The 24,032-nt window shown below is 36.6% G+C and overlaps 1 protein-coding gene across 3 annotated transcripts in view; it reads left to right on the forward strand.

The window, feature by feature from the left end:
- Nucleotides 1-24,032, forward strand: part of ARHGAP15 (Rho GTPase activating protein 15) — a 600,173-nt gene that overhangs the window by 114,168 nt on the left and 461,973 nt on the right. For all 3 annotated transcript variants that reach the window (XM_045868934.1, XM_064586464.1, XM_054506238.2), the window contains one exon: nt 8,113-8,202. In XM_045868934.1, coding sequence (XP_045724890.1) covers nt 8,113-8,202 — 90 coding nt within the window. The remainder of the gene's footprint in view (nt 1-8,112; nt 8,203-24,032) is intronic.

Raw genomic sequence — 24,032 nt, forward strand, 5'->3', positions numbered from 1 at the left:
CTCCATGAATGATTTTCTAGAATCAAAACCAGTTATGTGATAAAACTTAATTCCTCTAAACAGATTTTGTGTTTCATGTTTCAAACTGATAAGGACAATCTGAGTCTATATTCTGGAATAGCAATTAATCCAAAATAAAAAATGGTAGCTAATAACCTGTTTCATAAAATCTGAGTCTTGTTTTGTTTTTTTGTAACCCCATCTAGTGATAAGGGTAGGATAATGAGTGGTCCAGTGATTTGTTGCCTACACACATGCCCAGTCTTCCTCATGGAAAATGCCATCAAGCAAAAGATCATCTGGCCTTTGATATTTTCTTAATGTGCATTAAAGGGCCCCAAATTTCCCATAAAAAATGGAAAACGTAATCCCAAAGGTTTAATCTAAGTCAGAGAAAAAGACAGAGAGGATACCCTGTCAGCTATTACTGGGGAATAGTAAAGATAAACTAAAAGAATAATAAAAATCAGAAGTGGACAAAACCCAGGATCAATTTTTAATGACTTCACATTGCCCCAACAAAGAGGTTTTTATATTTTATTGTCCAGAAGCAGTAACTTTTAAATAATCCTATTTAAATATTTAAAAAATCAGTCATTTATACTTTAAGTTTACCTCAGAAGAGATATGATAAGTACACTCTTAGATTTAAATCCAAATTTAGTCAATTTTTAAAAAGTATATTTTTATAATGATGTACAATATGATCCATTGGCATCATGTAGTTCATTAGCAGACTTTTTCTTGTGTTTTATAGCTGTAGAATCAGAAATATGTTTTCTATTAAAGGATTCTTTAATTTCAGCCTTCTTGAATAAAATCTTGACTGTCTTCCAAATAAATTCGACAACTTTTCTGAAAAACTTGTTCCAGTGTTTAACAATGTTTAAATTCTGAAAGTTTTTCCTTCTAATAAATCTGAGTTCTTAGCATTGTTCTTCAAGACTAGGTCTTTCTGCTTTAGCTTTGTAATAATGAACTACTGAGCAGGATCATTTTTATATACTCCTCTACCAATATATCTTAGTTTTCTCTTCTTGAAGCTGATATATTTATTTACTGAATTTTACTCAAATCAATTTAACTTTTTCTGGTATACTTCTGAATTGATCCCAAACTCTATCATTTGCTTTGATTGTGACATAAGGTCATTTCCTATTAAAGATCAATATGAATGGGAATATTGTGTTTTAATTTTGTAAACAATTAAATTACATTTTGTAAATGATCTCATTTTGTAAACTATTATCCTGAAATGTATTATTTATTTTGTAAGGAATCTGGAAATTTTCCACTCTAGTTCTCTATTGTATAACAAAAAGAATTGTAACAAAATGGATTTTAGAATAGGGGGGATGCTGGGGAGAAGAGACTGGGCCAGCAGAGCTAAAAGAACACCTCATGGAGATTATTTTGGAGTTACATCATCAAAACGAACCAGAGTGGGTCAAAGAAAAATAAATGTGTTCCAGATGAAAAGGGTGCATCCAACGTATAGAGCTGTGAAATCACAGTGGGTATTGGAACTGCCATGAATTTAGCATGGTTGGCTGTAGAAGAAGGAGGGATAAAGGGAACTCAGAGGGATGGTTGGGAAATGATGTAAAAGAGCCTGTATACCCTACTGAGAGATTTGTGCATTATCCTGTAGATAATACGTTTTCCAGAAGAAATATGGTAAGATTTGTGTTTTAAGGAAAAAAGTCAAAATGTGGAGAATGAAATGAAATGTTTTTTTTGTGGACCCAGAGGAAACAGTGAGAGAATTCAGATGAGAGAAAATAAGAGCTTAAATGAGGCTGTGTTCATGAGATGAAGAAGATGGAGTTCATTCTGGAATTCACGCTATGTTTCAGGCTATTCAGGCTATTGTTTGCTTTAAGTGGTAAAGGAAAGGGAAGAATTAAGAAAATGAAGAAGGTGAAGTGGATAGGGGATAATTAAGCAAGACAAGCAACAGAGAAAAGAAGGCAAGTCTGAGAAGAAGACAATGATTTCACAGAGGTGTCTGTGCTACAGCCTAATGGTAGTTAGTTAGAAAACACAGTTCTGGTACATAAGCGGGAGCTGGGGGCCAGAGGAAAAATTGAGGAGTCAATATGTCCCAAGTGATGGATCAGACCAGAAGCAAGACCAAATCCATAGGAAGCATATAAACTATAAGAAATAATGATGGCCTAGAACAGTAAACCAGGGATTACCAACACTTAAGAAGTGAGAAGAGGAAGAGAAGTCAGTAAAGAAACAGAGAAGGGAGAGTACAAAAGGTGAAATAAAAATTTAGAGAGAAAATGTCTCCATAGCTGAGGGGTAGAAACTTTTAAGGAAAAGGAGCAGAATCTAACAGTCCAGAGTTCAAGTAGAAGGATGATGGGGGAGAAGGCATCAGACTGTTTTTGTTGACCTTCATGATTAACATCGGGGAGGGTATGTGCTATGGTGAGTGATGTGAATTGTGTAAGACTGAAGAATCACAGACCTGTACCCCTGAAACAAATAATACATAATATGCTAATTAAAAAAATAAAAATAAAATGACATAAAAAACCATTTTAGATTAGTTAAGGAAGAGAGTAAAAGCCTGCAGTGGCTTGAGAAGAGAATGAAACATGAGCAAGCAGAGAATGTGACTGCAGAAAACTCAAGAATCCTGGCAATCATGGAAAAGAAATAGGTGAGATTGAGAACAAGCAAGATTGTGGGATTGATGTTTGCATAAACTTACATATTTTTTTGAACAGGAGTGACTTAAGTGTGGCTGTGGGCTAAAGGATGTAATCTATTTGCGAGAGGGAGGTTGAAAATGTAGGAGAAAAGGGACAACTCAGAAAATGAGGAAGAGGATTAGATTGAATTAGGAACCAGAAAGGAAAAGCCGTGGGCTGAAGAAGGAGCATCTCTTCCTCTGAGACAGAAAAGGACATGCTTTGTGAGTGGATCATGCACTGTCTGGCAACAACAGGCCAGGAGATTTTGATGTTCATAGACGCCACTGTCATGCCAGGCATGGGAGTTCATTAGACAGGTGGACCAGAATTACAGACTCAGATCCAAATGTCCAGGAGCCAGAACAGAATATGGGAAATGATCACACTTATAAGGAAGAGATAGAAAATGTTAATTCTCATCATGTGACCTAGTAGGAGGAAAGGCTAGGTATGGAGAGGAGGTCATGTATTGTGTTGTGATCAAGAACTTGGGACTTGGAATCAGAGGACAGTGAATTCCTAGCTCAGCTCAGGCACATATTAAGTGTGTGAGCTTATGTATGGCACTTAACCACTCCCTGCTTGAGTTTCTCCACATTGTAAGTTGAAGGCAATGGTAACAACCGTGCAAGACTGTTGTAAGGAATAAATGAGAAATCGATATAAAGATTTCAGAGGGCTCGACATATAGGGATTTATTAAAGTTTATGTTCGTTCATTTTGATTACACGGACTATGAAAGTGGAAAGAGTGGCGAAAGCTCTAGCTCAAGGGCTGTATGATCTCTGCAAATTAGGAGAATGCCATTTGATGGGCTACTGGAAAGGGGTGAAGCTTGGGAGAGAGGTGTTATGAGAAAGAACAGAAAGTGACTAGGAACACACAAAAAAGTTTGCTAAGTGTTGATGACATTGGTCTTGGTAATGATTTCATGGATATGTTAGGTGTCTTTATCACAGGTTTGGTTTTTTTTTTCCCCCCTAAGTAGAGTTAAAAACCCAGCTGAAGAAAGTGGCCATTATTTGTAATGTTACTACTCTGAGTAGTCAAAAGTTATTTCTCTAGAATTAGGGAATATGAGGAAAATGGTAGAAGAAGGAAAAGTGGATGAAAGTGTGGAGTGGATCATCGCATGGGGGAAAGCAAGAGAGTGAGAGATGGGGGAGTATTGAAGTGGCTGCTGAGATGGGGACATAGGCCTGTTTGTGGAAGGAAGTAAAACCAGGAAGGGCCTGGAGGGGTACACAAAAGGTCTGGTGATTCCAGTCACATCAAAAGCCAACATTACAGGGTGAAGTAATGAAAACTCAGAACATGGGATTTGTTAGCTGAAAAGCAGAATGAAGATTGCTGAAATGGAGAGGAGGTGAAGCCATGGGTTCATGAAGAATGCATGAATCAAGGTCAGGGTCATGGGAGGTGACTGAATGATGGGCAGAGTTCAGACTGAGAAAAATCCAAGCCAGGACCAAAGCCATGGGATTTAATGTATGATGCTGATGAGAAGAGTGTGGCAGAGCCGGATGGTGAGAACTCTGGAAAAGCTTAGATTGCTTTTTGCCATAGAGAGAAAGTCTACTGAAAATATATAGAGTCTGAGGCTGGTATGGGATTCTGAAAGGAAGAGTGAGTATCTTCCTTACCTCTGGAGTCCCAGTGCCCAACACATGGCTAACACTTGACGTATAGTAAGTGTGCAGTTAATGTCTATTGAATGGTTCTGTGAAATACTGGGTTCAATCCACATGAGTCCATTAAACTGTTTTTCACTTTTCCAAAACCAAATATAAATTGTAATTGTTGTAACATGGGGAATTTTTAGATGCCCAAACCTTACTTCCAAAGCACAAAAGCTAGTTGCATTTTGGTATTTTTCCTTCATTTATGAATTCAGCGAATATTCATTGAACAACAACTTTGTGCCAGGCACTGTTCCATACATTGGGAAAGATAGTGGAGGAAAAGGCAAACCAGGCCCCAGCTCAGGGAGCTTAATTTTAGTGGGAGAAAAACAGACAGCATATAAAAATATAAATGTTAATTTCAGTTAGGAAGAAGGCTGCATTGAAATTAAAACAAGTAGTGAGATAGAGAGTAAGCTGGAAGACAGCTCTCTTTTATATAAGACAGTCAGAAAAGACCTCTGACAAGGTGACATTTATCTGGGACCTGATGGATAAGAAGGAGTCAACCATGTGAAGATAGAGGTTTTCCGGGCAAACAGGTGGTGTAAAGGCCCAATGGGAAGATCGAGTTAAACAGAGAAGGACAGAAACAAGGCTAATATCTCTGCACTAGGGTCTAATAAGAAAGTCATATCTTTTCCCAAAATGTTACATGTTTAAACATGAACGTGATAGCAGTGAATGTTCAATTTTCAAGGACTGCACAGTGGTTAGGAGTAGACTCTGGAGTGACATTGCCCTCATTTAATCCGGGCTCCTCCTTTTCTACCTGTGTTACCTTGGGAAAGTATACCTAAATATTCTAGCATATTATTACCTGTAACATGGTGTTAATAATAGTACCTACCTAATACAGTTGTTAAAAGAATTAAGTGAATTGATAGTTGTAAAACGGAAAAGTGCTTGGCACATTAAAAGTGCTTCTTCTATAAAACAATTCCATCTTTTTTTTTTCCCTGTACTGCATTATATGGGAAAGATCATCTCTTTTGTTACATACTCTTAATGATTATTTCTGTTGATTCTGAGTATCCCATAATCTAATTAACTGTAGAGGAAGCAGGTTGTTTTAATTTTTCTGCATCATAAATCACTCGACAATGAACATCGTTATCATGCTTTGAGGTCTTCCACAATAGTGATCACCTGGGTGGCAGAGTACGAGTGAACCCGTAAAAATATTTCACTGGCTGAAGCATCTGTAAGAGGCATCCTCATCTTGATTGGCTTCTCATGAGATTACTACCAGATAACAGAGAAAAGATATGCTCTCCATGGCTGTCCTGACAGCTGAATTTATCCTGAAGGGAAGTTATGCTTGGCTTATACAATGTTTCCTGTCCCAAGAAAATTTTATTTAGTTGCCAAGAAGAAAAAAAAACAAAAAACAACTCACAATTTACTGTAAATCCCCCATATCTCTGGCCTTTCTGAAGAAATAGTCTATTTCTATTAAACTGATAGAACTGGACATACTGGCTATGAGGCAACAATTGTGAACAGATTTCTTATAGCATCTTTGCCATTCTTCCATAATTTCATGTTTTATTTTTTTTAAAGATTTATTTATTTATTTGAGAGAGGGGGCGGGAGTGGGGGGGAGGGGCAGAGGGAGAGAGAGAATCCCCAATAGACTCCCCACCGAGTGAGGTGCCCGATGTGGTGCTCGATCCCATGACCCCAAAATCATGACCTAAGCCAAAAATCAAGAGTCAGTTCACCTAACTGACTGAGCCACCAGGAGCCCCCATAATTTCATTTTAAAGTAAAGCTCATACTGTTAAAATATTGTCTAAAATATTATATGCCGGGGCACCTGGGTGGCTCAGTCGTTAAGCGTCTGCCTTCGGCTCAGGTCATGATCCCAGGGTCCTGGGATCGAGTCCCACATCGGGCTCCCTGTGCTGCGGGAAGCCTGCTTCTCCCTCTCCCCCTGCTTGTAATCCTGCTCTCACTGTGTCTCTCTCTGTCAAATAAATAAATAAAATCTTTAAAAAAAATAAAAAAAAAAAAAAAAATAAAATAAAATATTATATGCCTCTTGTACTAAAAGTTTAAACTATTCTATGGAAAAATTGTTTGAGAAAAATACTCAATTTATAGAGAAAACTAGAGTAGCTCAGAACATCTGAAAATAGTTGGAGTTTTTGAAATATGGCATTACTTCCTTTGAAAATAAAGAAATTTCCCAAACAAGTGAGCTTTTGCTTAATGTACTGAGTTCTGGAAATTTAAAGTTATATAAATGTGATACACTTGAATCAAATTAAAATATGAAGAATTGGGGTGCCCGGGTGGCTCAGTCAGTTAAGCATCTGCCTTTGGCTCAGGTCATGATCCCAGGATCCTGCGATTGAGCCCCGTGTAGGGCTCCCTGCTCATCAGGTAGCCTGCTTTCCCCTTTCCCTGCTTGTGCTCTCTCTCAAATAAATAAATAAAAATCTTTAAAAAAATAAAATAAAATATGAAGGAACAAATATAGATAATATCCCTGTTAATTATTATGAATTACTGAAGCTTTTAGGTAACATCCACATTGTTTCATGCAAAAGGAGGCCCATGCTATAATCTATTTGGTCTAAATTAAATTCATTAAATACAAATATACATATACTCACATGTATCGTCTTAAAAGTCTGAAAAATGAACTTCCAAAAGGTGCACAGTTGGCACCTAATAAACATTTATTAAATTTGGGGTTTTCTTCTGGTTTATGGAGATATAAATGACAACATTGTGTAAGTTTAAGGTGTACTGAGTGATGACGTGATATATGTAAATATCGTGAAGTGTTTACCACGTTAATATTAGTTTACACATCTACTACATCGCATAGTTACCTGTGTGTGTGTGTGTGTGTGTGTGTGGTGAGAATGTTTAAAATCTACTCCCCTAGCAACTTTCAATTATACAGTAGTGTTGACTATTACCATGCTGTGCAATGATTCAGAGAACTTATTCATCTTCTAACTAAAAGTCTGTACCTTCTTTTTTTTAAGATTTTATTTATTTATTTTGAGAGTGAGAGAAAGCACGAGTGGGAGGAAGGGCAGAGGCAGAGGGATAGAGAAAATCTCTAGCAGACTCCACGCTGAGTGCGGAGTCTGACGTGGGGCTCGATACCACAACCATGTGATCGCAACCTGAGCCAAAACCAAAAGTCGGGTGCTTAACCAACTGAGCCAGCCAGGCACCCCCTAAAAGTTTGTACCTTTAACCGACATCTCCCTATTTCCCCAGCCCCTGGTAACCACTCTCTGTTTCTAGGAGTTTGACTTTTTTAGATTCCACATGTAAGTGAGATCATGCAGTATTTGTCTTCTTCTGTTTGACTGACTTCACTTAGCATAACACCCTTAAGGTTCATCCATATTGTCACAGATAGAAGGATTTCCTTCTTTTTTATGGCTGAATAATTTTTCCATGTGGATCGATATTTATATCTGTATCTATATTTGTATCTACATGTCATTTTCTTTATCCATTCTTCTGGTAACAGATACTTAGGTGTTGCCATGTCTTGGCTATTGTAAATAATGCCGCAATGATCATGAGGGTGCAGATATCTCTTTGAAACTGAAAAAAAAAATAAAGAAAAAGAAAAAGAAAGGCTTTATACTATAAGTATGTAAAGCCGCTAACTCAATAAACTTTTGTTTTTCCTGACATGCATCACCAATGATGTATGCTTTTTATTCTTATTTCAATTTTGTTTACAGAAAACTGGGCACAAACCAGAAAGTGTGGATTTGTGTGGAGCACATATTGAATGGGCCAAGGAAAAATCAAGCCGAAAGAATGTCTTTCAGGTAAGAATGTTACATATATTGAATTTATTCCCATTACTTCTAAATGTGAGCTCTCAACATACACTTCTTTGTTGTGATGTTTTCATGTGCATGAACTAGTTGTTTGAAGGTCACTGTGAAAAACTGATTTAGCCTCCTTGTTGAATTTTAGTTCATTTTGTGGCTTTTCCTTGGTTATTGGTTGCTATCTAAATAGGAAATATATGTTTGTTTCTTGACTAATTCTACACTCAAAGTCATTGAGTGTTGCATTATATTTGATAGCTATTTGGGGTTCAAACCTAGAGTGCTTGACTTGAATAGATTTATTGCGGAACTTTCAGATATAAACTTTTTGCATTCATTTCCATTCCTGCCCCTAGTCATACATTACATTTACCAGTGTAACTTAGGGGGATGGAAAGAGCTGAAAAGCTATAGAAATTGGATATTTTTGTATTGCATAATTTAATTTTTGGGAAAAAATAACTATGATTAATAATTTCAATCATGTTCCATTGAATGAAAAGAACCAGATGAGATCCTTGAAAGAAAGGAAATGAGAAAACTGAATATTTCATATATGATGTTACTAAGATCCCTTTGGCAATTAATAACTTTAAATTATGGAGGTTTATCTTTTTCTATCTTTATGTGAGATTTAACTTACTTTTATATTTCCAAAGTAACCAATAATTTTCTAGGTATATTTTAGGATTTATATCATTTAGTAGCCAGGAACTAGATTATTATAATTACTATATTAAATGCCTCCTAAGACCATTTTGGCTCTTGGAAAAAGGTCAAGTCCATTCTTAAATGCATCAGTGAAATTAATATATTGGGTCTTATAGAAGTGTAGATGGGTGACATTTCCTATCTGAGCTCTCCCTGGGGAGAAAAGAACTGGTCTCCAGTTCTGCATTTCCCAGATGCTAATCCAGGTCTACCAAATAAACCGGACCCACATTAACATTTCTAGAATAACTTATTTTTCTGGTCCTGCTTTTATTCTATTCAGGCATTCATTTTTTATATGCTGGAGATTTATTTCTTTTTACCAAAAGAGAGAAAGAAAGAAGAAAAAAATAAAGAAAATTAAACATACTTGCCTAGAAATCAAAGGACGAAATATAGCCAAAAGTGATTAGAATCTGAATTTACAGAATCAAGAAAAGAAAAATAAATTTTGTTTTGAAGAGAGGAATTGTAAATCAGTGACATAGCCTGCCTCCCAATTTCTTACTCTTTTTTGTTATTCTGCAATAAATAAAAAAAAATTAGAGGTCATATTCCTAGCTTTTATGATAACCTGGATGATCAGTATGAATAGTTCTGAACTAGGTTGGGTGAGTTAAGTGGTGTTGTTATATTACGCATTATGAGTTTAGCATCCTTGTCCCCATGTCATAAAATAAAGACATTAAAATTGACATTGACATAATTCTTGGACAATAGAAACTCTTGGAGTTGGTCTAAGGTAGCCTTTTTCTGTTCCCTCTGTTAGTCTTTTGAAAAGTCAAGTTAGATAAAAAATGAGGAGGATAGTCAAATACATACAATGTATATAGGACTGCAGATATGGAAGAAGAATATTTATGCATAATTTTACATAGCTTTGAACATAATATACATAGATTTATATTTAAGCCACCTGCATTGATGATATGTATGATAATATATATTAATGATATGAGATTGACCTTTCCTTATATGACTGACTGCCTCCTGCTATAATTTTTCCTTGTTTTTTATATTTCTGAATATAGGTACTTCCAAAGATATTAAAAAAAAAAACCAACTATTCTCACTTTTGGTAGCTTTTTGGAGTAGCTTTGCCAGCTACTTTTGTTTGTAAGGTACCTAAGTAGTTTATGGGACATCAGTGTTCTTATATCCAGCTTAACTCTTTTTGTCTTGTACCCTTGTAGTTTAGAGAAACAGGAAAGAAGTGATTATAAGGATGCTGTGAATAACAAAGCTAAAGAAAGATTCCAATTTCATTCCTGCTTCATTCTTTTTGGGGTGAATCATGTGGTTTTCTTGTCATGCTGACATCTTTTCATTACCCAAACACATGAACTTAGGTAAAATTTACTAATACATTTCCATAGATACAGACTACAAGGGTAAACCCTTTGAGAGGAACAATATAAATAGCTTTTATAGTTCTGTTAACAAAAAAGCATAGGAAAGGATTTGCCAGAGAGCTAAATCTAGATGACTTGCATCAATATTTGATTAGATACATTAGCTGGTCTAACTCTCAAATGGTCAGAATAAACATGATTATATCTCAAAAACATGGTATTAAGGCATTGTTGAGTGTTTGAGTGTGTGTGTACAAGGGTTTCATTACCTACAGAATAATGAAGTGTTTCTTCCTGACTGAAAAAGACCATCATAGCTTCAGCTGATGTGCTACATCAGAAATAGCTTTAAAATTCCAAGTTTGAATTAGGCTTGGTGTTCAATCTCAGTCTATGAATTATAGATTACAGATAGCAAATGACTATTGAGATTTTTGGTTCAAGAAAAATCAAAGAAGAGCAAAATTAGAAATAATTTAAAATTTGAAATCTGTCTTTAAAAAGTTGATGGATTAGCAATTATACACCACATAATTACAGCGTCTGTAAAGAAGTCGAACTTAACACGAATAGGAAAACAAATAAATCATGCGCCTGGAAGACTCAGAAGCACACATCTGTGACACACACAAAGATGGAAGGATTTCATTTGTCTTGTTCCTTTGTATATGCCACTGGGGCATTTAAGGTGTTCATTTTCTTTTTGTATTAAAAGCCAAATTTCCTTCATAGTCAAAGCCTTACTAAACTCTTGATGTAGATTCAATCTTACTTGATTGGTACGTGGTAACATAACAGTGACAATATGAATTAAGTTTTTGTTTTTTGTTTTTTTATATATATATATATATATTTTTAGATTTTATTTATTTGACAGAGAGAGACACAGTGAGAGAGGAAACACAAGCAGGGCAAGTGGGAGAGGCAGAAGCAGGCTTCCCGCTGAGCAGGGAGCCCGATGCGGGACTCGATCCCAGGACCCTGGGATCATGTCCCGAGCTGAAGGCAGACGCTTAACGACTGAGCCACCCAGGCGCCCCAAGTTTTAAGGTTTGGTATTCAACAACTCTCAGTAAGTCAGAATGATGCTCGCTGACTGAGTTCCAGAACATCTGCCTGTTTTATAACAGAAAACTCTTTGGCCTAATTGGTACTTCTTAATAATAAATGATTTATTTATTGTTTAAATCATTAGGAGCTTCTATAATAAAGTACGTATAGACAAGTCCTGGTATGTGTTTCAAATGTATGATTGTGATATAATGTATGTGTGTCCGTGTATGTACCCGCGTCTAATAGCTCGCCTTAGGAAATAGAATGACCATTTCCATACGCGTACACACAAACCCAGAAAGACACGTTGTACTTATAAAAGGTCACGCAAATTCTAAGTTATATCCGTAAATGTTCATTGCTGCTAACCTTCGTTTAATTCTGCATTTAGCATAATTGTCAAGGACCATCACAAGTTTGATGTAGCTCGAGAAAGCATTTAGCAACCGAGTGATTTGTAATGAACTCTGGTACAAGTTTTCTTAGTTAACTTAAGAGCAGCGCGAGGTCTTCATCAGGGAAAGAGTGAATAAAAAGATTTATGTTCAAATCACATGTTTTAAACATTCCTGCTAAGTGCTAGTTTGCTCTTTGGTGTTTAGCCTGAAATTTAAAGCATTGAGGATTAAAAGGATTACAACATAATCTTAAATAATCCTAACTGTCATTTACAGAGAGATAGTTGTAATAACTAAATAAAACCCTGTTACAGGATGGCAGTATTTCAGGCGGTCGCTGTGACACACGGGGTGCTCCGTCCCCTTCTCTTCCGTCATGGATACAGCTGCATTTACAAAGCTTTTCAGTGGGAAGTTCAACCGAGCAAATGGCTGCAAGGGGATTTAAAACAATAAGTAAATTTTTTTTAACCATTAATATCTTCCTGTTTCCAAGTTGAAGGAACTTTTTCACTCAGGTTTCCTTCCTTCAAACAAAAGGCTCTCTCTGAGTTAAATATTTTTGAAAGTCAGGGGAAGGGAATTCATGACGCGTCTATCACATCCATAGATGCTCTATGTCAAAAACATTGACCACCTCCAAGGAGCTATCCCCTTTTAAATAGAAGATGGTCCCAGGCTGTTTAGCTTAGCACCTACACGTTCTTTACTCTTGTGTAAGTGAGTTTTTTCTCCTCACAGAGCACAACAGGAAAGAGACTATAGGGCATACTGCTTTGTATTTATTACACCAGAGGACTGGACTCCTTTCAACTCATTCAATGGTTACTGTTAAGACTAGATTGGCATTCTGGTAGCTAAAAAAAAGAATTCACTGTCGAAAGAAATCTTAAGATATTGTGTCCACAATATAGACTCTGTCCTCCAAGATGATTTCCAGAGTGTCCACTCTATTCCCTTTTGTAAATAGGGGTAAAGAATAAGAAACATCCTATCTGTTTCCTTGGTCCTTTTCATTACAACCTATATGACAGTAGAGGATTATTTATCTAAGATAATGAAATCATTTATACTCTAAAGGTTTTCTGTTTCTCACAGCAAGACAGTGAGTAGGCCTCAGTGTTCCTGAGTTTCCTTTCAAATAAAACTTAAAATTTTACCCATGAACACGCAGCAGACTCATTTATAGATTATGTGCCTTAAATAAGATAATTCTACTATTAATGAATTATGGCTGATTAGAACTATATCATTTACCTGCTTGAAAGGCAGGGGGAAAAAAAAAAGGCAGTTAAATGACTCAACACGATGAAAGTCCGTTTTCATTCCCTGGCACCAATTTATGACCTCGTCAAAAATCATGACTGCATTTTCTGGATTTGAGATTCCTTTTTTAAGTATCTGAATACATTTCAGGGGAACAGGTTCTGTCCCTAAAAGTAAAGTGAATCATTACTTGTATTACTTTTCTGACTTCGGTTGGGGTCTTCTGGCTATAATGTATATTAAACATATTCATGTAGTATTTTCCATGGATATGCTTTACATTTAAACATAATTTGATTGCTCTTCCTGATCTGAGTATGTCTTAGTTTAAAATGTTTAAGTACTCCTTAAGTTTATTAATGTGAGGATAATTTAATAACATCTCGGAAAATGTCATTTTAAGCCAAAAGGAAAACTACTGGTATTTTGCTCTTATCCATTTCCTCCTGTTAAAAGTGGTGGTTTAAAATAAATCTGAGCTTTTACCAATTTTCTCTTTCATTTTTCAATGCTTGTAGTTAGACTAAATGCAAAAGGATGATTCTTCCACATTCATATATGCATTAGATTTCGAGTAAAGCTGGTTTCACTTTAGAGAATTACTCACAGTATCTTAAAAGGCATGGCATTAAAAATATACCAGAGTAAGAGCAGCATTAATGTCTAATACAGTTGGGTTTTTTGTTGTTGTTGTTGTTGTTGTTGTTGTTGTTTTTGCTTTCTAGCTTGTCCCCAATCATTTTATCTACCTATTAGATATTCATCTATCATTCAGAAGGTGCAGTGGGGAGAGCACGCGAATCTGGGGACACATGTTCCAGTTTGGCTACGTCAGTTGTAACTGTATGTAAAACCCAGGGCAGGATCCCTTCCTCCAACTTTGAGTTTTTCACACCAAGGAAGTAAGAGATAATAGTCCTTCCCTCACCTGTCTCCCATCTGTGTTAACATTAAAATGAGGCAATCCGTATTTGAAGGCAACTCCAAAAGGCTGATTTTAATATAAATGCAACCAGGTATTATTATTCATCTGTTAACCCTGTCATCTCACAAAGCTTTGAGGGAAATTCCAGATGTGGATTTTGGAAGGATCTGGATATGAGACATCGATATGTGTGAGAAACAATTCAGGATTTTTGTTCCACTTCTCTTCTCTGTACTGCCTTGTGAACTTATCCAGTAGACTAAGATTTAATACCCTGAGTGAAGATATTTTTATTTTGTAACTAAGAATGTGTGTCCTCAAACCTTACAGAAATCATTTTGAATAGTCTATTCTTATATATAGTGTAATTAATGTAATATCTAATCAATATAATTAATTATATTGTCTTAATTAATTAATTATTGTCTTTTCCCAGTAAGTACTTTAAGACAGGCATCTTGCCCTGAAAGGCTCTACCATGTTATTGATAGCAACTTGCAAAAGGGAACCTAGCGACAAGTGCAGCAACTCTGCTCAAAAATGAAAGAAAGACAGTGGTAACTCTCTTTATTCCCCCACTGAGATATTGGAACAATAGTGATTTTCTTATTGAAAGGAAAGAGATATAATTATTTTTATGATTTTGCCTTCACTTTTGCCAGTGGGATTGCACAGAAGAATTTTGATGAATGGAGTGATATAATTTTGTAATTGAGGTTTTGATTTAGGAATATTAATGTCAGGGTGTCTAAGATTTACGGCAAAGCAAAGATCCTGGGGGCAGGAAATAAAACTGACTGTAAGAATCCAAGGTGAGACCTAAGGAACATGTAGCCTGACTGATGAAAGGAAAAACAGAAACAGGTTGATGGATAGAGAATATACCCTTCAAGTAAAGAACACGCCTATTTTTTCAGACCAGGTGACTTGGGGACCACTGTCCTTTTGAAGGTTCAATTTTTGAGGACTAAAGTTCTCTGGAAAAAAAAATAGTCTCAAGTATTGAATTAAGATACTGAGAAACTGAGTATACTATTAGAGGAAACAATAACAAGCGTATCTTTCCTGATGATCCCATGAAGCTTAGTAGTCTATGAGGGTATTTACGCATTTGCACAGCTACTTTATTCCACTCCCCACTGAAGGGCCAGATGCAGTCTTTGTGTATTCATTTCCTTTTGAACTATTACCAAAGCAGAATGCAACAGGATGACAGTAAAGATTGACAGTAGCCATGTTAGTAAATTTTAGTACCAAATTAGCCAAGGGAACCAAGATTTTAAGATTCCAAAATAAAATAAATCAAGATTTAGAGAAAAGAAAAATGTCAAGTTGGTTTCTTATCCTTTACCATTTTAGTGGAAGAATGGATGCATGGGACCTAATGAGCTTAGATCTCTGGTTAGCTCACTTCACATTGTCTCCTGGAATGGCCGGCTCTGTCTGCTCAAAGATAAGAGCTGTGCATTTGGAATAAATTTTGGATTTTAATTTGATACAAGGCTAAATGCAACATGCTGTTCTTCATTTTTTGACATGATGTAAACCGCCTCCTTTCACGGAACATACTCTATTCCTTGAGGACTGGTGTGATGGTCGCTGTGCCACCCATGGGCGGACAGTGTAGTTCCTCATGTCCACAGAAGTAGAGTAAGGTTAAATGAGCTATACAAAATCAAGCCTGGAACTTCAGGCCATCCATGCCCACCTGAGCAAAAGCTACCACAGCCAGCTGGGGATTTCATGAGATCCAAGTAGAATCACCAAGTATAATAGTTCTCCATTTGTGACTTTCATCTTGTGAAGTCCAGAGGATATTACACTGATACTGGCAAGACAACATTCAAGCCACTGGATCCCCTTTTCACGTATGTTTCAAAACACTTATTATATATTTTTAAAGAGAGCAGCCATGTTTATTTCATGCTGAGTATGATTTTTTTTTTTTTTTTAGTAACAAACAGCCTTCTTCCAGAAAAAGGAATGATTTAATCCCTAAAGCTGGTACATAATAGATGGGGTCAGTAAATGGTATCACATTTTACAGCTTGTCCATAAGGATGACACAGGGTAAAATAAAATTGAGTGCTTTTGGATAGCCTAGGATCACTGGCAGATAAATAGCCAATGCCATTCAGTTTTTAGAAACATAAGGTAATGAGGCTGGTTCTGAAAGCAAGAGAAAAGAAAAAAAAAAAAATATATATATATATATATTCACAGTGTTTATATGCTACAAGCCACTGAGCAGGAGAAAAATCTGGGCAGTGGTGAGCAAAACTCTCAAACCTCAGAGCAATGTTTAAAGGAGTATAAGAAAATAACAAAGCAAGCATCCATAAACAAAGGTTTGAAATGAACACAAGGGGGGAAAAAACCCACTAAGTTTAAGATGAAAGGAAAATGCCAGCACTCATACAGAATTGGAGAGGCCACTTGTAGAATCTATGCATAGAATCTCTCAATATATGAGTTAAATGTGTTACTAAAAATTTGGTAGAAAATAAATATTCAAAAGCAAAAATATAAAACACTGCAGAAGAGTGAAGGAGTCTTGTTATTTGAAGAAGAGAGGAGGCTGCTCTAAATTTTATCTTAACAAAACAGGATGTTGAGAGATGACCTAAGTGAAACAATGAAATAAAATGCCTGATGTTGAGGAGAAATCAGGAAGGGAGCTGTTTGAACTGCTTTCAGATAACAGATCAGATAATGACCAAGAAAGGAACATTCACATCAAGGGTTTAGATGGATTTCTGTTTTAGAAGAGCGCTATTAGATTCTTGGCTTTAGTCCCACCAATTTGCCTAACATTTTATTTCCAGCACTGGGGAAATTCTACCATCCTGACTTCCTTGGTGAACATGTGCAAACCAAAGACTTTAGTGGCAAAATTAACGAATTACTGCAATCGGCTCCAAAAGGGAAAGAGGCACTGATATGGGGGGTTGTCTGAGACTCAATAGTTTTTGTGTTTCTTTTTTTAACTTGAATTTAAGCAAAGCTTCATTTTTCAAAATCCAAACACCCATCATCAAGTAGAAGACAAGCTTCTGATATTTGAGAACTGTGGTAGATTTGAAATCAATTCGTAGAAAGGGAGGTTACGAACACACTCTTTTGATGTGTAGGATGTACCAATGAGGGTGGCAGGAAATTATGTGAAACCCTTCTCTTTTGACAGCTACACTGGAACATTTACAACCACAGATGTTATTTGTCCATCAGAAAGGAAAATATTTGTTTCAAGCCACAGGCATTTTCTACCACAATATCAAAATGAAATTCAACAGCACTTTGATGTTTAAAGTGTAAGAAAATAAATATTTTGGGGGACCCAAATACAAGAAAGCAAATAGACCCCACAAAATATAACCAGTGACATGAAAAAAAAAATGGCTGGCTTCATTATGAACAAATCTGTCCTTTTACTAAAGTAAGGATTGTTCTATTATTAACATAGGAAATCTTAGATGGACGGCACAGAATGCTGCATTATTCATAAAAGCATTGCTGCCATCTGGTGGCTAGTTGGTGTTTCAGCACCGACTTCACTGGTTTGATTTTGGCTGGGGGCTCTGGCGAGGTATTCGAAGGAGGGCTGTCTTTATGTGGTAAAATATAGACGTGAAATCCCCTGGCCCAAAATGTCATTCACCTGATGGCAGTCCTTTCTCTCTGTCACAGAACGAAGGATTCAGGGGAGGCAATGGCTCACTTGTGTATCTTTTGTCCTGAACATAAAAGTATATTGGTATATGGCATATCTAAGGAGTTTACTCTTGGCTGTTATTGACTGATTAATTTTATAGACACTCATGTCTGTTAGCAAATAAATATGTAGTCAAATATTAGGAAGATTTATTGAATCTAAAGATACACTGTATTGCTTAAATAAGAATATACACGAGATGCTATAAATTCCTTACCAGGATCCCAGCATGAATTTTTTTGTTACCACTCATTGAGTTTGGTTTCGGAAATAACATAATTTACAATGTCGAAAGAGAAATATGTGTAGGACTTCATAAAACTCCAGATTTCTTCCCAGTCATTCAATTGTTATATTAAAGAAATCTGATTAATTGTTAATGACTTAAGAGACTTATGATTTCGTCTTTCTTCAGGGATTTACAAATTAAATAGCAAATATTTTTCAGCTGAAGTGTGTGTTTTACTGGAAACAAAATAGTTAAAATGTAATTTAAGAAATTTCACTGTTTCTCAAGCGTCAGTGAATTAACTCATTCTTAATTAGAAGCAGTAAGTTTACCTTTATATTTTTAGTATATATTTTAAGTTTCTAATAACTGTGGGATGTCTCCTTATACATAGTGAAAATCCTCATCCTTAAAGTGGATATTTATACAGATCACAGGTCTCTGAAGAGTATAGGAGATAATGAGTTAAAATTGCCCCAAGAGGAGAGTTGAAGTTTAATCCCGGATATTCAAGGATGATATCTGATAGTTAATACTCAGTTTCTAGTGGATATTTGCCTATATCATTAATCCCCTTATGATTCAGTAAAAGTCAGATAACAAAGAGCCATTGCACTAAATTTAGAGAATTATAATATTGAATAAATATTATCCTGTGCAAGAAAGCTTGTAAATGCCTATTTTTAAACGTTAGACTGTGGGTTTTATTTTAAGTTTCTCGGTTAAGATTTTCACTGTGAATGCATACTTGGTATTACCCTCGTTACTAGCTTCTTTTGCCACTTAAAATGTTTCCTTCCTCACAACATTTCATTTGACTCATGAAAGAACATTGCTCATCTTTCCTGGGAAGATTGCTCAATTCCTCACCCTTACTCTGTCTCTATTTAGGAAGAGGATATAAGAAAACACCAACAACAATAACACCTGACAAGGAAAGCAAAATCAATAATGATTATGCCTTTGCCCCTTTCATCTATAAGTGTAAAATTTCTAGTAAATTGTTCTCCTAATCGACTTGGATACAACCCTATGGTGGTTTCTAATGGCTCCATAATAGAGATAGTAGCTTTGGTCAGGATGCCCCAGGTTGTAGTCATAAGTTTATAATGTTTGTTTCAATAACACTTGCTTTTGGGCAGCTTTAACAGCTACTTAGCACTAAATTCCCATTTAGTCAGGAGGATCATTCATATACTGTAATGAATGATGTCACCTTAAATCCTTTAGTATGTAATTGCTAGATGTTACATTTTGTAGCAGGGCATTTGATGGTGTATTTGTTTATGCTAGATTTTATGACAGTGACAGCTGTATCTCAGTGGAGGGGTGATCCTTTCCTTTCAGAGGAAGCTAGTTTTGAATTCTCTTTAAGCAAATAGTTTTGCCATATATGCCTTCGGACTAGGCTGGGTTCCCTGCCATAGCAAAGTTTGAGACTAGGAATTGTGTTGCAACTAGTTTATTTAGGAGGTAATCCCAGAAAGCAAGAATTTAGTACTGGCAAGGGTGAAATGGAGAAAGGAGAAAAGACAATGCAGGGCCTTTATCGAGTTGCTCATAGAGTGTCTGGATGCTTGTCAGAATTTTCCACCCAAGGATTGACAGGACGAAGCATTTGTCCATCAGCTTCTCCCTTCTTTGGTTATGGTTGCTTCTGGGATGAGAAGGTCCATAGACTCTGAATATCCATGGCAGAAAGTGCAAGGTAAGTAGTGATGCTTGAGGCAAGATACAGTCAACACAGAGGGATTTGAAACCCACACAGAACTGTTTACACCTGCTGCAGCTGGAGTCACAGTAAAGGCAAGAGGATGTAAGGCAGGACACAAGAAGTATTTGATAAAATCCTCCTTGTAATACTCAAATTGACTTGTACCTCCGGTTAAGTCTTATCCATTGCAGAGTCTTTAAGATGGTGGCTGGGCTCCATCTCTACAAGAAAACGAATAAAAGAAGTTTTAGTGGAAAAACGACATTCTTCTACTGCATCAGTGTCTGAGGCCATATTTGATAGTCATCATCCACCTTCTCCACCACTCATTCTAGATTTTTCTCAGTATCAGTCAGGCCTATAAGTTGTGTTTGCCTCATGGGGTAAATCAGACCTTCATACCTGACAGCCCTGAATTCTTAATTTTTTGACATTGCCGGGCTCTGTTCACTGCACTTGAGAGTTCACTGCTTTCTCTAGGCCTGGAAGCACCTAGATACAAATCAGTGAATCTCCTGAGTTCCTGAATCATTTCTCCTGATCCCATTGTGCAGAAGCTGCCTGACCTCTTCATTATAATTAGGGCCAATTATCCCTGAGGAGAGTAGCTATTTGGTTTTCCTGCTGGCCAACATCTCTCGTATCCATTGTTACCAAGGAGTGGCTATAGCTTTAAGTTCAGAGATACCATTACTAATCTGTGCTAGAAACAAATCTATTTCCCATCCCAAGAACAAGAACTTTTTCATCCAGCCGAAGTTGAAAAACCTAGAAACGTAGATGCTGCAAATGGGTTACTAACAGGACCAACTCCTACTTCTACCGCTTGGTCCTTAGAGCCATGTATTCTGGCTACTGGGGACACTGTGACATGTTTCAGATATTGATCAGTGTATATACTGCACTCGGAATATAGCACCCCAATCAAACAAGGTCTTTTCCCCAAGCTACTATCTTAACTGGAGTAATTCTATTATTTTATTAGGTTGATTACATCTATTAATGTGTTATTTACTAAAACCAGTGGATCCCAGGATCTTGTGTCCAGCTTTGTACTTGCTTCACTTCCTTGGTTTGAAACAATGTTGTGAATGGTCCTCTGTTGCAAAGTTGGGCATTCTTAAAACTGTGGAATGGTGGGGCAGGCAGAGGCATCACAGGCAGAGAAGGCAAACCCATATCCAGGGCTGATGTCGATTCCAGTGAGGATGAATCACTGTTCCCCCAAGGATGGAAAGGGTCTGTTACAGTCAATTTGCCATTAGGTGCACCTGGCTGGTCTCCTTGAAGGGCTCAGTGCCTGCGTCTGTTGCTAGAAGCCTGAGCAGTCAGCAGTGGTAGGAGTTACATCAGCACTGGTGAAAGGGAAGCATTCTGTTTGGATGTGTGCATAGTCTCCATCCCCGCCACCATGGCCACTCCATTCATGAGCCCATTTTGCAAGTTCTGAGTGGTTAAAGACAGAGGTTGGAGGAAACTTTGACTGATTAAATCATCTGGTACACTGGCTTGCTCTGGTAGACATTACGACATTAAGATGAAATACAAAGATCTGCATGGTCTGTGCTCACTCCCATGAGTCTACTGACATTTGCCAAACTTCATTGTCTCTAGTCTTCCAGACCATCTGGTTCTAGGCCTCTGACTGGTCAGCAAAAGCATTCTCCACTTTCTAGAAATCAGTCTATATCCTTACCTCGGGCTACCCTACTCCCTATATCTCAAGTTTACTGCTTCTATCCCTTCCTGAGGATTTCTCTTCACCATTGTCCTAGAGGGTGACCCCAGGGTGGGCCCTTGGTGCCCCTACAGTCCATTTTTTGGTGCTCACCAGCATATTTGAGCCATCCATGAATCAGGCTTCAGCTTTTCATCTTTCACCAGCTGGCTTTGAAGAACCCCCCCTGAAGCCATAGGTGGAATCTCAGGGAGAGGCCCTGGTAAAACAGTGATAGATAAAATAGAAGTTTCAGCCATATGTGCAGGTGACTTACTTAGGCACTCTGGACCCACTTGGACCAAATTCTGAATACTGCACTTCCATCCATGGGTTGCTTCCCCAAATTACATTTCTGTGGATTTGGCATTCCTCATCTCATCATGGGAAGCTGAAGTTATGTAGTCACTTGATGTACTATGATAAGGAACTCAGTCTCTATTCTGACCCAATAATAGGCCAGGAGGTACTTAACAATGGTGATGATTTATTTACTATAGGAGGTAAAGCCTTCAGAACCCAGGGACGTTTGCTGGGAAGCTTGTATTGGACCCTGTCACAAACTCCATAGCAACATGATACTCTAATTCCTCATTGAATTTTCTGTCAGAAGGACCTGAGTCAAGAAGTTTACACCATAGCCTGGACTTGCCACAGGCACTGATAAGTTATGGATAACCACCCTGGTGTACGAAAGGCATCCAGAAATAGGCCTATTGCCCAAAGTACTGACTTACCTGGTAATGTAGGTCCAGGACTTCTGGCTGCATTACTATATGAGAATATTCAAGTGTAACCCAGATTCCTGATTCTAAGCAAATCAATACTTGTTTTAAGCCATTAAATTTTGGCCTACTTTGTTACAGAGCAATAGCTGATTGATACAAGTAATATGTCTACAAATAAAATTCAATAGCTTGATTTTCATGATAAATGATGACAGATTTGAAAGCCAGTTTCAACCTGCATAAAAGGCTTTTTAAAAGGTTATGGAACCACAGTTCATGGTGTCAGTGTCTAATTATTAATGACCAAGCACTGGCTCCTTACAAGGTGGTAGAGCAAATGTAGGTAGTGGCATTTCATCTGGTCATGTGTCTTTTCTATCACACAGTTTGTTTATAGAAATAGATGCCTAACAAAGTTAAGTTCCAGGAAAGATGCCAGGTTACACAGAACCATACCGGAGTCCTAGAATCACTTTGGGCTTTCACCCAAAGTTTTTGCAACATTAGGTGGAGGCAACATAATTTGGCTTCAAAAGTTACAAGGGAAAAAAATGACAGCAAATGCTCATGGAACAGCATGTTCAGAGTCTTCAAGATAGTATCTTTCTTGGCTTCTTAAAAATCAGAGGGTTTTTATGTCTATACTAGTTTTTAAAATAGTCTGGACCAACAGGATCCAGGGTTGTCACAGGTCATTGCTAGGCCAGCAACCATAAAGGTTCTAACCTAAAAATTGAGCTGTAAGACCTAAGAGCAGATAGAGCTACAGTGGGGAAATCTAAATATAACCAAAAAGTTTTGGCACTTCAAGACTTTCTGGGAGAAAGAAAAGAAATTTGATTTCTGTGCTGCTGATGGAAAAGCTCGCAAATGACCTAAGAAAATGATCCTTGTCATATTTTCACTGCAAATGATAATTTTTTATTTGTTCCTAAAAGTTGAAAATGACCCTCCATGTTAAAAACCATTAGTGAAGAAAAACATAAAGACCACATTGCTTTGGCTTTTGGAATTAAAGATTCTAGAAATTTCTTTAATCCTGATAGACGTCCACATCGAAAGTGCCGTTATTATTCCTGAGAATTTTCAGAAGATATTTATTTGTGTAAGGCAAATATACAATTCCCATAACTGCCTTCATCAATATGTTTTTACTTTCTTTATTTCTTCCCAAAACGTGTTTATTTCAAATATGTTTACTTCCAAAAATGTTTAATTTATTGATTTCTCTCTGGAGTTTTTTCTAACATAATTAAACCCAAAGACAAGCATAGTATATTCATATTAAAGCTACATGGATACGATGACTATTCTGTCTTGGATTAAAATTTTATTTGAATTATTTAATTAAATTAAATTTAAAAATTTTAATAAGGTTTATTATTTCTAAATCTGTGTTAGGTTAAATTCAGGAACAGAAACTGATGAAAATCAGGAGATAAAATTATTCAGTTACATCAAAGCCTAGGTTTTAAATGATACTTTTATCATAGTTATTTTAGAAGTTGTGCATTCAGTTATTACTTTTTCACAGTATTGAGTAGAACTCCAGAATCTTGGAAAAAGTCAGTTTTCAAAAATGTCTAATTTATGTTTAAGAAATTAAATAACACTCAACTATTTCCCATTTATTCCTATTATGTCCCTTGTTTCACAGTTTATTTTATTTTATTTTATTTTATTCACAGTTTATTTTAAATCAATTTTCCCACCCCATATAAAATGCCATTTTGATAACACATGTTACTTTATCTTCTAAAGCCAAGCAAAATTATTTTTTTCCGGTGTAATACAAATCAAATCATGAAAATGTCTTTGGAGAAAGTAGCTGAGATATTTTCAAATGCAAGATCTAAGAAAGGAACTAATACTTGGATTATGTACTTACTTGCTATGGTGAATCCTACTAACTTTTCTGGAACACAGAACAGGGCATACTGAAAGTGGTCAGTGGTTGCCATTATAAAGAATTAGATGGCTTTTACAAAAGACACTATTTGGAAATGTTACACATCTATG

The sequence above is a fragment of the Mirounga angustirostris genome, unplaced genomic scaffold (assembly GCF_029215605.1).
Source record: "Mirounga angustirostris isolate CCGP_5_RB_7025 unplaced genomic scaffold, mMirAng1.0.hap1 SCAF_3, whole genome shotgun sequence".
NCBI lineage: Eukaryota > Metazoa > Chordata > Mammalia > Carnivora > Phocidae > Mirounga > Mirounga angustirostris.